Source organism: Nicotiana tomentosiformis, chromosome 1 (genome assembly GCF_000390325.3).
Source record: "Nicotiana tomentosiformis chromosome 1, ASM39032v3, whole genome shotgun sequence".
Classification (NCBI taxonomy): Eukaryota; Viridiplantae; Streptophyta; class Magnoliopsida; order Solanales; family Solanaceae; genus Nicotiana; species Nicotiana tomentosiformis.
In genome coordinates, this window is record NC_090812.1 from 115,544,870 (window position 1) to 115,561,877 (window position 17,008).

General features: G+C 33.2%; 1 protein-coding gene across 1 annotated transcript; it reads left to right on the forward strand.

Moving 5' to 3' along the window:
- Positions 1 to 404: 404 nt before the first annotated feature.
- Positions 405 to 938, forward strand: LOC138908895 (uncharacterized). The gene has a single exon (XM_070199612.1). It carries the CDS (start codon positions 405 to 407, stop codon positions 936 to 938), a length of 534 nt encoding a protein of 177 aa, XP_070055713.1.
- The last annotated feature ends 16,070 nt before the right edge of the window (positions 939 to 17,008 follow it).

Below are 17,008 nucleotides of genomic sequence, written 5' to 3' on the forward strand. Positions count from 1 at the left end.
GTTACTCTGCCTCCATGATATTCATCTCAAATGATTAATGATATATTCAATGATATATTTTTTATATTTAATGACATATTTTCTTCACTTTTCATGCCTATATAAAGGTATTGTAATAGATAAAAAAAATACACACAATTGAAGAAAAAATAAGAATCTCTTCTCCCTTTCTCTCTATATCTCTTAGCTTATTTTTTCATGTTCTATATTGTTAATTTGAGTTATATTTCATAACACGTTATCAGCACGAGACTCTACCGTCTCAAGAAGATCTTTGAGAAGACTAAGGTATAACTTTTCTCCTTTTATAATTATGACTGATATTATGAAAAGAAAGTTCGTTGCCCTTGAAATTTCGGGCAAGAACTATATGACATGGGTGTTGGATGCTGAAATCCATTTAGATGCAATGGGTCTTGGAGACGCCATTAAAGATAAAAATAAAGCATCTACCCAAGACTGTGCTAAGGCCTTGGTTTTTCTTACGCCATCACCTTTATGAAAGGTTGAAGATAGAATATATCACAGTCAAAGATCCACTTGTTTTGTGGAATGGCTTAAAGGAAAGATATGACAACTTAAAGTTGGTCACTCTTCCACAAGCACGATATGATTGGGCTCATCTGAGGCTCCAAGAGTTTAACTCTATTTCTGAATATAATTCTGCGATGTTCAAAATTACTTCTAAATTGAAACTCTGTGGAGATACTATCACTGATTATGATATGCTTGAAAAAATATTCACAACGTTTTATGCCTCCAATATGGTCTTGCAACAGCAGTACCGAGAGAAAGGTTTCAAGAAGTATTCTGAGTTTATTTCTCTTCTCCTTGTGGCTAAACGAAACAATGACTTGCTCATGAGAAAACACGAAAATCGACCCATTGGGTCTACACCATTGCCTGAAGTGAATGAGGTGTATTTCCCATTATTCTAAGCGTGAAAAAGGTCATGGCCATGTTCGTGGTCGTGGTCGTGGTTGTGGTCGTGGCCAAGGAAGAAATTTTTCTGGTGTTAATCACCCCCAAAGAAAAATAACCACCAAAAGTGAAAAGGGCCAAGGGCAAATGGTTCAGAAACTGAATGTTATCATTGCGGTGGAAAAAGGCATTGGGCAAATATTTATCGTATACCAAAATATTTGATTGAGCTTTATCAAGCATCTCTAAAGAATAAAGCTCTTAAAGCTAATTTTGTCTATGACAATGAATTTGACATCACCCACTTGAATGTGGCAGATTATTTTGATCACCCTGATGAAAAAATAAACCACTCGATCGGTAATGGATCTATGGTTAAAGATGATTGAGCAGTTTGATTTTTATGTTTTCTTATTTGTAGTATCTAATGAATAAACATCTTGTAATTTATATTGCACTTAATAATACTTCTTATGTATTTTTTAAAAATATATGTATTTCCTAAATTTCACAAACAAGGAGTAATATCTAAGTAATTAGTGTCCTATCTCACTGATCTTTTAATGCCTTTTGATTTTCCTTTACGTTACTTTAATTCTCTTTAAGAAGAGGTTTACAAGCACCCTGGAATAACTTTTGTTACTTCACCCTTAATTTTTTCATGTACATGGATGAAATATTATGAATAAAGAAAAGAGAAGCAGCTAAGTATGTTCTTTTCTTACACATATCAATTGTTTTTCACACAATGTATAGAAAAATACAAATAATTTATACATGTAAATAAATTTATTGTAGTTGTATTAGTTATATGTGTAATGTACTTATAATTGTATTATTTTTGCTGCGTAATTATTTGTATAATAATTAGAATTTGCTAGAAAATGCATTAAAAAGTCACTATTGAATTATTGGTTTAACTTTATTTCTTTTCCCTTTTCTCTAAAAATACTAATATTTATTCATATACTTCTTTTGTATGTCAAACCATGGGAAGTAAATATGGATATCTTTCAAAGCAAACTTGGATCAAAGTTCAATTGTAAAAATATTTGCTTAATTGATTCATGTACAACACATATAATATTCAAAGAGTAGAAATATTTCTCTCGTTTAAGTATGTGTAAGGCAGATGTTACTACAATTTCTGGTAGTAGTAATCTAATTGAAGGCTTTGGAAGAGCTAATATAACTTTTCCTAAGGGAACAATACTTATCATAGAGAATGCAATGTTCTCCTCCAAGTCCAAGAGGAACTTGTTGAGTTTTAAAGATATCCGTCGAAATGGATTTCATATTGAGACAATAGATGAGAATAATCTCGAATATATCATCGTTACCAAGAATGTTTCTGGCCAGAAAAGGGTTATTAAAAAGTTCCCATCTTTATCTTGTGGCCTGTATTGGACAAGAATTAGTGCAATTGAAGCATATTCTATCGTAAACCAAAAGGTTTCTAATTCCAATACTTTTGTACTTTGGCATGATTGATTGAGAGATCCTAAATCAATTATGATAAGACGAATTATAGAGAACTTAAATGGGCATCCATTAAAGAATTTAAAGATTCTTTTAAATAATACATTTTATTGCACTTCTTGTTATCAAGGCAAGTTGATTATTAGACCATCAACAACAAAGGTTGGGATTGAGTCCCCTGCGTTTTTGGAACATATACAAGGGGATATTTGTGGACCTATTCACCCACCTAGTGGATCATTTAGATATTTTATGGTCTTAATAGATGCATCTTCTAGATGGTCTCATGTGTGCCTATTGTCATCTCGCAACCTGCATTTGTAAAATTAATGGCACAAATAATTCGATTACGGGCACAGTTTTTCGATAATCCAATTAAGTCTATTCAACTTGATAATGCTGCTGAGTTTTCATCCCAAGCATTTAATGATTATTGCTTATCAGTTGGGATAAAAGTGGAACATCATGTAGCTCATATTCACACTCAAAATGGCCTTGCAGAGTCTTTGATTAAACGTCTGCAATTGATAGCAAGATCGTTACTCATGAAAATAAAATTACCCACTTCTGTTTGGGGTCATGCTATTTTGCATACAATAATGCTAATTCATCTCAGACCAACAAATTATCATAAATATTCCCCGTTTCAATTATTTTTCGGTCATAAACCTAATATATCCCATCTAAGAATTTTTGAATGCGTTGTATATGTGCCTGTAGCACCGCCATATCGCACCAAGATGGGTCCCCAAAGAAGGTTAGGAATATATGTTGGGTTTGAATCACCCTCCATTATTCTCTACCTCGAAACATTAACGGAAGATTTATTCACTGCTCGATTTGCAGATTGTCGATTCGATGAGGCATTTTCCCCAAAATTAAGGGGAGAAATTGGTGAAATCAAACGGGAAATTTCGTGGAAAATCCATCATTATCTCATATTGATCCACATGCCTCTATTTATGAAAAAGAGGTGCAAAAGATTATCCATTTACAGAAAATAGCAAATCAAATATCAGATGCATTTACGGATCTGAAAAGGATAACGAAATCACATATCCCTGCAGAGAATGTTCCAATCCGTATTGATGTCCCTGTTAGAAAATCTTCTAGTATCATAGCTAATGAGTCAAAAACATGCCTAAAGTGTGGCAGACCATTGGGATATAAGGATCGAAATTCTAGAAAAAGAAAAATAAATTATCAAGATGACACTACAAAAGAGTCTCATAAAGAAACCCATGATTTAACCAATCCTAAAATTCATGAGGATATCGATGAGCCCGAGACTCAAGAAAATAAGGAACTGTCAATAAATCCAATAGATATTGAGACAAATTTGAATCGATTGAATATAGTGGTGGATTATGTCTTTGCATACAATGTTGCATCTAGCATTATACAAGATAATGAGGATCTTGAATCTCAATCTGTTGGAGAATATCGACAAAGACATGATTGGCCAAAATGGCAAGAAGCAATCCAATCTGAGTTGGATTCACTTGCGGAACGTGAAGTTTTTGGGTCTATAGTCCATACACCTAATGGTGTTAAACCTGTTGGCTATAAATGGGTCTTTGTATGTAAAAGGATTGAGAAAAATAAGGTACAAAGATATAAGGCACGCCTTGTTGCACAAGGATTTTCACAAAGGCCTGGTGTTGATTATGAAGAGACGTATTCTCCTGTTATGGATGCTATAACGTTCCGTTATCTCATTAGTCTTGCTGTCTATGAAAAGCTTGATATGCATTTAATGGATGTGGTTACAGCCTACCTATACGGCTCACTTGATAATGAGATATACATGAAAATTTCCGAAGGATTTAAAATGCATGACGTACATAATTCAAAGTCCAGGGAAATGTTTTGAATCAAATTGCAAAGATCTTTGTATGGTCTAAAGCAATCAGGAAGAATGTGGTATAACCGCCTTAGTAAATATTTATTAAAGGAAGGTTATATAAATGATTCCATTTGTCCATGTGTTTTTATAAAGAAAACAACATCGGAGTTTGTTGTACTTGCCGTATATGTTGATGACATAAACCTTATTGGAACTCCTACAGAACTCCAAAAGGCAATTGATTATTTAAAGAAGGAATTCGAGATGAAAGATCTCGGAAAGACAAAATTATGTCTCGGTTTGCAAATTGAACATTTGGCAAACATGATTTTTGTTCATCAATCTGCCTACATAGAAAAGGTATTGAATCCGTTTTACATGGATGTAGCACATCCATTAAGTACTTCGATGGTTGTTCGATCACTTGATGTGAATAAGGACTCGTTCCGACCTCAAGAAAAGAATGAAGAGCTTCTTGGTCATGAAGTACCATATCTTAGTGCAATTGGTGCACTAATGTATTTTTCTAACACTACAAGCCCTGACATAACGTTTTCAGTTAATGTCTTAGCAAGATATAGCTCTGCTCCTACAAAGAGACATTGGAATGGAATCAAACACATATTGCAGTATCTAAAAGGGACTACCGATATGAGCTTATTTTATGGCAATGATTGCAGCCCCGATCTTGTTGGTTATGCCGATGTTGGGTATTTATCTGACCCACACAATACTCGATCTCAAATAGGCTATGTGTTTACATGTGAAGACACTGCAATATCTTAGCGATCGACTAATCAATCAATCGTGGCTACTTCATCTAATCATGATGAGATAATTGCTATTCATGAAGCAAATCGAGAATGTGTATGGTTGAGGTCTGTAATACACCTTATTCGAGACAAATGTGATTTGAAGTATGACAAACTACCCACAATTTTGTATGAAGACAATGCAACATGCATAGCTCAATTGAAGGGAGGATTCATAAAAGGAGATAGAACAAAGCACATTTCACCAAAGTTATTTTTCATACATGATCTTCAAAAGAATGGTGATATCAATGTGCAACAGTTCCGTTCAAGTGATAATATGGCTGATCTGTTCACCAAATCTCTACCGACGTCAACCTTCAAGAAACTAATGTACAAGATTGGGATGCGAAGGCTCAAGGATGTGAATTGATGCTCTCATCAGGGGGAGTTAATACGCGGTGTACTCTTTTTCCCTTACAAGATTTTGTCCCACTGAGTTTTCCTTGCAAGGTTTTTAATGAGGTAACCAAAAAGCGTATTTCTAAACATGTGTACTCCTTTTCCTTCACTCAGATTTTTTTTCTCTAATAAGGTTTTAACGATGCACATTATCTATGGACATCTAAGGGGGAGTGTTATAAAAAATATCAAAATATGGTGGATGTCTACTCTTCCTCCATGATATTCATCTCAAATGCTTAATGACATATTCAATGACATATTTTCTATGTTTAATGACATATTCAATGACATATTTTCTTAACTTTTCATGCATATATAAAGGCCTTATAATAGATAGGAAAATACACACAATTGAAGAAGAAATAAGAATCTCTTCTCCCTTTCTCTCTATATTTCTTAGCTTATTTTTTCTTGTTTTATATTGTTAATTTGAGTTATATTTCATAAATATCTAACGTATTACTTCTAACCAATTGAGTTACGAGAGCTTGTTGCTCTCTTGTTTCGGTTCAAAATAATTAATCTCTTACTTAGTACTACATGTGAATTTGCTATAAAATTTAAATATAGCTATAAATAATAATTTTTTGAAAGTATATCTGTGAAAAGTAAATATAATATATATATATATATATATATATTTATTGTGTCGCTTAATTTTTTCAAATATATATATAGTAGTATGAGGTACGTTGCGTGTCCACACTCCACAGGACATTTCACTCCTCTTGAGACTTTAAGACCAGCAAACTAGTGCAAAGTTTATAATTTATATCTTTGCCCCTAAGCTTTTAATAATGTGACTAGGAGTACAGGACCATGGATTTGTTTGGTATTGTACCTAACTATTACCATGATGCCTCATTGTTGTCATCGCCAACGAGGATACTTGTAAATTCAATAGTTAGTATGGGTAAACATAGGAGGTAGGGGTGTACAAACTAGACCGAAAAATCACACTAAATTGAAAAGTCAAACTGAACCGATTAAAAAACTCGATTAGGTTTGTTTTGATTTGATTTGATATTGAATAAAAAAACTCGAACCAAATCGACATATAAATATATAGTAATATTTATATATACTTTTTAAGATTTTTCATAGAATTTTCTTTTAAAAAATTTGGAAATATTGCGATTCCCTTATGTGATGTAATATTTAATTAAATATGAAGTGTTCTATTTTTATTAACTTTAAATAATGGGTTGTATGATCACTTTCTTATCAAGTGTTAGTGAAATGCATCAATCTCTCTGTTCTTCCATATTCATATGTCAGATCTATTAAATTTTTATATCTTTTTCGAATTTGAAGTGGTATTCGATAATTTAAAATTAAATAGAACATATCATCATATAAGTATCATATTGATTTTTATGTTTAATTATTAAATTCAATTAACCTTGAAAGTGTACGTCAAGAAAAAATTATTGTCAGATGACTAAAAAAATAACTATTATATGTTACTAAGAAAATTATCCTATAAGAATATGTTAATAGATCATATGTTTGTCAATTTTTTTTTAATTTTACTAAACATATATTTACTTAAAAAAAATTAACAAAGTAAGATTGAAATAATATTCATATAACAAAAAAAACCTGAAAACCCGACAAAACCGAACCAATCCAAACAGATATAGTTGGTTTGATTTTGATAAAAACCAAACCAATCCAGAACATGTACACCCCTAAGTGTAGCCACTACTTTTTACCAACAATATTGCAATTCAAGAAGACGGAAAATAGACTCTTATTATACAAAAAATATAATAAATAGACTGTCACTATATAATATATATACAAAATAGACTGCCACTATATAAAAAATATACAAAATAGACGGTCACTGTACAATTTATATACAATAGAATGTCACTATACAAAATATATACAAAATAGACTGTCACTGTACAAAATATATACTAAATAGACTTTACTATACAACATATATACAAAATAGACTGTCACTATACAAAAAATATACAAAATAAACTGTCACAATACAAAAAATATACAAAATAGACATTTTCGGGCTATTAGATGTAATATGTTTGGGCCGAAGGGCCATTTCGTGTAAGTGAGAAAAAATATGGGCTATTAAAATTTTGAGCGGCTATAGAGGGTAGTTTTCTATTAAAATTTTGAGGGGATATAGAGGACAATTTTTTCATAATATAAATAAATTATAATATGAAAATTGTCCTCGCCAAGCTTTTCAAGTTAGGTTCTTCAATTTTACTTATTTCTCTTTAAATTTTCTAACATGGTATTGTAATTTCATTTTGCAATAAAATAATTCGGGATGACACTGGTTGACTAAGTTCTTATTTGTTTGCACTTAATAGAGATCTTAAACTTAATTATTCAGATCTCAGATATTAAGCGCGTTTGTTTTTAAAGTCTGAATCTTAATTATTCAGATCTTAATAATTAAGTATGTTTGTTTTTTTAACTTCACAACCACTTAATGGGTATGAATGGGTCTATATGATTAAAATCTATAACAAAGACTTAATTTCATTAAGATGCTATCATCCATATTCATTATTAACTTGCGCCACCGCAGACTTAATTTCATTGAAATGGTATCATCCATATTCATTATTAACTGTCGTCACCGCCTACCATTATCAACTACCACCATACCATCCATCACTACCATCATCCTCAATCATAGCCGCCACCATTATCTACTACCACCACCCGCCATCCCCACCAGTCCCACCACCATCATTCCCAATCACAACCAATACTCTTCCACCTCAACTACCATAACTATCCACCCTATCACCATCCATAGCTATAGCTGGCATTGTCCACCCACCACCTACCACCTACTACCACCTTCCTCAATAACAATTACCATCACCCGTCATTATTAACTATCACCACCCATTACCACCATCCTCAATAATGATCGCCATCACTACAAATCATCACTAGCTACTACCCTGAACCACCACCGTCAACCAAAATTATCATCAACCACCGTCTCTAGTCGGCCTTCACAAGCACCATCGTTAGCCATCACCACCAGCAACTACCATATTTTAAAACACTATAGATTTTATTAATAAAATATTATATTAATTAGTATTTCATTTGAATTTTATGTTTATTAACTTTTAAATAAAGATAAAATTTATATATTCAGATGTTAAAAATCAAACAGTCTTAATTATTTAGTATTCAGATCTTCATACACATCTTAATGTTCAGATGTGTATTCAGATTCAGATATCTTAATCTCAATACACATTTTGATATTCAGATATGTATTTAGATTCAGACGTGTTAATCTTAAAAAAAACAAATGAGGCCTAAGTATACTTTAGACTAAGCGATCCTGTTCGTTTTAAATGACACCGTTCCAAGGCTCATTTGTCTAAATCAGAAATATACAACCAAATGAATTAACGCACAAGAATTTTTGTACATGTGACTTCTCTAGGACAGAGAACCAGATTGGTCCCTATCAAGTTGTGTTATTTAGAGCCAGTTTGGCCGTGAAATGTTTTTCATTTTTTTTTTAAATTTGTTTTTACTTTTTTTCGAAATCAGTATAAAATTTTTAATTTTCATTTGAAGATAAATTTGAAAAACTCCAAAAAGTTATTTTTTAAAATTTTTACTCGGATCACTCACAAAAAATTTAAAAACAACTCAAAATTATATTTATGTCCAAACACAACTCTAATTTTCAAATAACATTTTCACTAGAATTTGTTTTTCACTTTTTTTGAAATTTTACAATTCTTATGTCCAAACGCTCGTATTACATATTAAATATATAAAGTAGTAATATACAAAGAGCGTATATAATAGAGTGTTTTTTTTTACGAAACAGCGTTGGATGGCATTGTTCTCCTACATTTGAACATGTTGAGTCTAAGTCGACATGCTGTTGAACTTCAGACGAATGGCGAAATACTATTTTTAATGGCCAAACGGCCCCCCTGTTTGTCCATAAAAAAAAAAAAAAATCTTTTTTTACTTTTTTTTTTCTTTCAAAAATATGTTCATCCATGAATTTTTTTAAGTTTTTGAAAAAAAGTCAAAAATGAATTTTTTTAAAAACCACTTTTTCCAAAAATTTCAGAATTTTTTTTTTCTCACTTATAAAACTACAATATTTTTTCAAGTAAAATGCATGTCCAAACATAATTTCAAATATCACTTTTCAATTTAACTCCAAAAACTATTTTTTTTCTTTAAAAAATTACAATTTTTTGGCAATCAAAGTTTTAAATTTCACTTGAACTTAAGTTTTGGAAATACTTTGGAATTTGAAAAACTTCAAATTTTTTTTTTTTAAAATTTCAAAACACTCACAAAAATTCAAAAACAGTTCCAAATTTGTATTCGGGTCTTCGATCAGGGCATCGAGCATGGATCTCGATACTAGCCCTCGAGCCTTACCTTCGATCATGTCCTCGAGCTGGACCTTCGATCGTGGCTTCGATCTCAAGCTCGAGCGACCTCCTTCTAGCTGGCTGTGTAGGTGGAGTGGCAACTGGTGCGGTAACGACGGCCTGAGAAGTCTAGGGGCCCTGTGGACTACGTGGAGCTTGAGTGGTCTGTGGAGGTGCACCCCTCCTGAGTCTGGGGGGTATGTTAACTCGGGAAAGAGAGGAGAGGGAGGCCAAGAGGTCACGAGAGTCTGGCACATATAGTGGTACTCGTGCCCTAGCTACAACTCGTTAAGGTTTCAAGGCTAAGTATTGTACATTTCTTCAATTATTGCATTATTTCAGGATCAAATTAGTTCACTTGTCTAGAAACCACGTGTAAATTCAACTGTACCGTTTTAAGGGTAAACAGTTTGGTGATGTCCAAATTTGAATTTTGTTTTTTTACTTTTCTCCGAAATTTCACAATTCTTATGTTCTAGGATCAGATGTACTGGTTAGATGTGCAAGGATGTAGAAGAAATTAATGAGATGTGGATGCCGATTCCAAATAGACATGAGGCATTCGTCGGCTTTGTTGTAGTTGACATCATTACGGTCCAATTTTTGATGGGATTCACACAGCATATTCAAGGTAAAGTGAACATCTTCACAGATAGTACTCATATTTATTGAATTGCTGTAGGTTGAATATTTTTGGGTAAATAAACATTTTTATTACCAAGTAAACTTTTACAGCCCAACCAAAAGAAAGAGAAAAAAATCAAAGACTGAACTGGACATGAAGCCCCAGCTACAGTTAGCTACATTTTGCGGGCCCATTGCCCTTCTTGTCACCCCCTGCCAATCCAAGATCATGTTCCAACTCTACTAGATAAAGAATTAAGAGATGATAAATAGTGTCTTTAGTAGATTTACAAATGCACAAGTCAATGTATCTCTTGTGCTTAATATTCCAAATTTAAGACGAATAGCCATTTTGGTGCTTGATCTAGGATAATAATTGCATATTAGTTTCCTCCATGGAACCTTGCCCCTCAGTTTGTGGTGTATTGTCTTGACTCTTGATGGAGAATGGTCTCATTTGCTGCAAACCAGTTAATATGGATACCATATTCTATCCTATACTAGTAATGCTCTCTTTAACATCTCACTTCCTCCTGTCTAAAGAAATTTCCAGCACATAGCCTCACTTTTATCATCTTAATAACCTTCTTGGGGAGTATCAGTGGCGGACCCAGGATTTTGTGCAAGCGGGTTCAATCTTAGAAGTACATAACTTTAGTCGTAAAATAGTAGTTATCAAGTGGGTTCAAATAAAATATTTATACAAAATTTATGCAGCTTTAATCGTAATTTATACATATACACAGTGTTATTTTTTGACGAAGCGGATTCAGTTGAACCCCCTTTGCACCATGTGCGTCCGCCACTGGGGAGTATAAAGTCTCGGACCATTAAGTTTGAATGGCAAATAATACAGACTTTATTTATTAACTGAATCCTCCCAGAGTATGCCAGATGATTTATGGAACAATTGTTTATTTAGTTTATTCAATTCAATAAAGTACTATTTTAAATAGATAATTTGTTACATGTGTGTCCTTTAGTTATGTAGTTGACACTTTAGTATATGGAGTCTTAGCTCATGCACAGAAGATTAAATTGCCGGTTCTCATAATTAATAAACTATGTTCACGATCGAAAATATTATTGGGCAAAATATCTTGATGATTGTAGTACAAGATTATAGTATAATTTGTCTTGATTATGGGAGTGATTTTACTCCGACTTCTTCTGCTAGTATAGGTGTATATTGAACGGACAAAGTAGAGAAAATATATTTTTGTACTGAATATATATAAAATATTTTCTCTAATTCATTGAATGAGCTTATACTCCTAATCTTGATATAATTATTATGATCAATGTGATTTGTTTATTGTTTTGATTTATCAAAAGGTACAATTCTATTCAGAGTTAGTGTATGCCTGATAGATTGGACAATAACGAATAATATTTGTGAAATAATAATTAGTTGATAGAATCCATGATTCGTTTTTGAGTTTGATGATACCCCTTTATGTAAGCTTGCAAGTTTTTATGTGAAAACCCGGCCGATGGATTTTGTATCCATCACATGAAATAGTTTAAGCGGAATTATAAAAGATTTAATTAGTTGATTAAATTAAATTATCAGTGATTTAATTTAATTGATTGGTATTTGGGATCTTAACAAGATGAGTTAAAATAAGTGTTAGTGAATTTTTGAAATTCATATTGAGGAGTTCAATTACAGTTTTTAGTGGAAAAAACTGTAATTAATTATTGTAGGAATTAATTCATGCAAAATTTTGAATTAATACTATAATTAGTAGCCTCTTATTATTTATGTGGTCCCTGCTATACCTAGTAAAAACCTGAACTGACTTAGGTAAAAAGTGACTTAAGAGAAAAGTCATCCAGTAGAATTAGAGTAGGATTCCTACTTGCACAAGCAGAATCCTACACGTTTTTGGAGCCCTTTTTGGCTGAAAAATGAGTCTACATAAGGAAGATATTTTTAACTCAATAACTAACTTTGAGAGTTGTATTGTTCTTGTCCACTCAAAACAACTTCGTTCAAAGTCTTACTAGCACCATAGCAGAAGATTGCAGCCCTGGATTCTTGCTCTGTGGAGGACCTGTGCAACGATTTCAAGAGGTTAGTGGTTTCTAATCTCGTGATTGTATCATTGTCTAGTTTACATGTATTTGATGCCTAAATTATATGCTTGCTTCCGCTGCGTATGTTCTAACAATTGGTATCAGACTCCGTCTTACATCTAACTAGATAATGTAATACAACATGAATAGAGTAATATTAAAACAGTTTGTTTAATGATACATGTTTGGTATGATTATTCTATGTCAAAAAATGCGACTGTTTTATTAGTATTTTAATTCTGAAATTATGAATTAGAATACATATGCATAAACAATGGTGTTACATTTAATGACAATCTGTTTAGTTGCGTTTTTGTCTATAATCACATTATTGTTTTAATAAAAACGTGGTTGTTTTGAATGCTATTAGTTGTGAAATTATGGATTAATATACGGAATTATGAACAGTGGCGTTTTGAACGGGTGAAAAAATTCTGTTTTTTTATAATTTTGTTCGAAAATAGTTTTTTATATAACACTGTAATAATATTATTATTTTGAGTTCTGAAATCATCAATTAACATACATAAGTATATTATGTGATTTGAACGAGTCAAAATAATCAAAACCCTAAAAAACGCCAAAAACAGAATTCTACAAATAGGTCATGAATTTGGAATTATGAAATTCTGTCGAACTCCGATTGACCTCAAATTTAGTAGGTTCATCGGAAACGACCCAATGAGCAATACGCATCAGCTTTACTCATGACGTACATCGTTGTTTGGGCATTCAGGGTCGTTTAGATGAGTTTTTGACCATTTTTCTATTTTCTGAATAATAAGAAAACAGTGATGGTAGGGTTCAATTCCCATGGTTTCCAATCATGTTTTACAGTAATATAATGAATTTATATGTTGACATAGGTCTTCTTCCATATCGGATAAGTTCATTATAGGTGATTACTGTAGCTTTGCCTCTAGTTATTTCATTACTTGTATTAACTCTTCAACTGAGTTACATGTTGATTCAATGAAAACTAGAGTTTATAAAAGTGATATTTACCTATCTTAAATTAACAGTTTACTCTCCATTTGAGTTGGTCCTGTTTTAATTTATGGGGTAAATATCTTACATAACTCATATATTTTGCATGATTAGTTAAGTTTCCCTAACGAATCTAACTGTTCAATGAGCATGGTTATATGTGTAATGTGCTGTTTTGAATTTAATTATTCTAAATTCATAACTAATGATCTATTTAATGTGAATATCTCTCAGATTAACCATGTCTTCATTCAACCCACTTACCTCAATTTTGAACCAAAACAAGTTAGAAGGACCGAATTATGTTGATTGAAAAAGGAACCTTGATATTGTCCTAACTGCTGAAGGTTACAAATTTGTAATCACTGAGGAGTGCCCAGAAAAACCTGATAAAAATGCTACTGATGATTAGGTTAAATCCTATGACAAATGGGTCAAGGCTGATGAGATGGCGCGATGTTACATTCTTGCCTCTATGGCGAATGTTTTGCAACATCAATATCAGTCTATGGGGTCTGCTTATGACATGCTCGAAAGTCTCAAAGAGATGTTCGGTGAGCAAAATCGTGTGACTAAGAAGACAGACATGAAAGCCCTTTTGAACACCAAGATGGTTGATGGATCATCGGTCACGGACCATGTTCTGAAGATGATAAGTTTTCTGAATGAACTGAAGGTCCTTGGAGCTGTGATTGATAAGGAATCTCAAGTTGAGATGGTCCTTCAGACTCTGCCTGACAGTTTTCAATAATTTCGCTTGAATATAATATGAACAAAATGGATTTGTCACTGGCGAAATTATTGAATGAGCTGCAAGCGACAAAATCTATCATCAAATAGCAAGCTCCAGTTGTGGCACTGAATGTTGAGAAATCTTCGGTTTCTAAGTCGAAAGGCGGTAAGAAAAAGAAGAAGGCTCAAAAGGGTTTGGCACCTGGAGGTGCGGATGGTGTGAAAAAGCCCAAAGAAAAGTGCTATCATTGCACGCAACATGGGCATCTCAAAAAACAATGCCCTGCCTATCTGGCAAAGTTGAATAAACAAGGTAATTCAAATTTAAATGTCGTTGAAACTTGTTTAGCGATTGTCTCTATCATGTTTTGGTGTGTATATTCAGGAGCCACTAATCATATCTGCACTACTATGCAGGGGTTTCAGGAAATGCGACGACTAAGTGAGAATGAAGTTTGCATTTTTCAAGCCAATGGCGAGCCAACACCAGCTTTAGCATTAGGCGATATTAGAGTTTCGTTCAGGAGTGATAGATTTTTAGTTTTGAAAGATGTTCTCTATGTACCTTCTATTAGAAGGAATTTGATTTCGGTTTCGAAAATAATGGATGCTGGTTATAATATTGATTTTGCTAATAACTCTGTTGTTCTTAAGTTTAATAAACATTTTATCTACACTACTGCTAGAGTACATGACCTTTTTATTCTTGATATATCTCCTCATGTGCTACAACTACCAAAAGAATTAAATAACATTAATCTACCACATAAAAGAAAACCTATTTCTGAATTGAGCCAAACTTATTTATGGCACTTACGTCTAGGTCATATAAATCTAAATAGGATTTCGAGATTGGTCTCTGATGGACCTTTGAGTTCATTGAAAGTGGAGGCACTGCCAACATGCGAATCCTGTTTAGAAGGTAAAATGACCAAGAGACATTTTCCCTCAAAAGGAAATAGAGCATGCGATAAGTTAGAATTAATTCACTCTGATTTGTGTGGCCCTATGAATATACAAGCAAGATGTGGTTTTCAGTATTTTGTGACTTTCACAGATGATTACTCAAAATATGGATACATTTATCTGTTGTGCCGTAAATCTAAATGCTTTAAGAAATTCAAAAAATTTGAGACGGAAAAGGAGAAACGACATGATAAATATATCAAAACATTGCGATCTGATCGTGGTGGTAATACCTTTCTGCGGAATTCATTAAATGTCACGCCCCAACCTCGGAAAGCGCGACTGGCGCTCAACCGAGTGAACTCAGCCGAGCAATCCTGGCAGATACTTTCTACCCAACTCACCCATGATCAAGAATAGACGTGATTTCATTGATTATACAGTAGGAAGCTCATTCAAGCAATACTAAATTGTTTCATTAGCTATTTCGCCTTTCAGTCTCAAAATACACATATTCTTATAGTCCGAGTGGAACAAGTGATCAAACACAACATAACTTGCTTAACATTCTCTACACCCATATACAACCCACTTAGTGTCTACAGATTCTCTAAAGATACAAAGGAATGTAAAGATGGTGCTAGAAATAAGGCCCCGACTATACCTCAAAAAGTGACCATAATATAAACAAAAGGTACAATACATGACCCCGGAATGAAATAGGGCTCACCGAGTCAGCTGAGAAGAGGATGCAACACTATCTGTGATCAACATTGTCTACTATGTAACCACCTACATCCATTTAAAGATGCAACGCCACCGGCAAAAGGGACGTTAGTACTGGCGAATAGTACTAGTATGTATAATTAAACACTATCTCAATAGAATGAACCATAATGCAGGGGGAGACAGTCAATAATGCAATATGAGCTTTAAATAACACTAAAACATTCAAGTTAAGGATCACATAGATTTTTAAGTCAATTCCCGCATTGTTAGGTAGGATGGTTTTTAGTGCCAATATGCCATAATCCACAATACCACTGTGTTCTTACACGGAGTCCGATCTCGGCCCAATCGGCTAGGCCATCTTATTTGAGACATCAACAATTTTCACAACTTCATCCACAATACCAATGTGTTCTTACACGGAGTCCGATCGGCCCGATCAGCTAGGCCATCTCATTTGAGACATCACCCCTTTTCAATCAGTCATCTCAATTCATATTTCTCTCCCATCTTTTCAATACAATGGCACGAGTGTCCCCAATTAAAAAGTTATTCTTGGCGCTTGGCCGTATTTCATGATTCAAGTTCTTTTCCACATTCCAACGTTATGGTTAGAATCAATAACAACACGGTTTTTTGATTCAAGACTTATGATTTCACATGTGAGCAATTTAGAATCTAAGGCACATAGAGGCTTTTCACACAATTTAACATAACAGTCTTTAATCGAATTTGACTTGAATCCTAGGCATTTTTAGCACATATTCAAAGTTTTGAACATTTCCTCAGATGATTAGATAACATGATGAAAGCATGGGAGTACATATTACATATATATTTTCAAAACAAGCACATTTGGGATAAAAATTTCTAGGATGTTCAATTTGGGACTTGCATCGATTTCATGAATACCATGGGGTTCAATTCTAAGAAGAACGGGTTTAGACAACATACCTTAATTGAGCTTCTTAAAACTCTAAGATGTTTCGGAATATTAGCAACTTCAATCTATTTTAGAAATATAGCAAAATTGAACAAAATATTAGGAAAACGATCATGATTCTAGCTCACTT

What these genes read in the sequence shown, in the direction of transcription:
- LOC138908895 (XM_070199612.1), top strand. Translation starts at nt 405, where the DNA reads ATGCAATGGGTCTTGGAGACGCCATTAAAGATAAAAATAAAGCATCTA.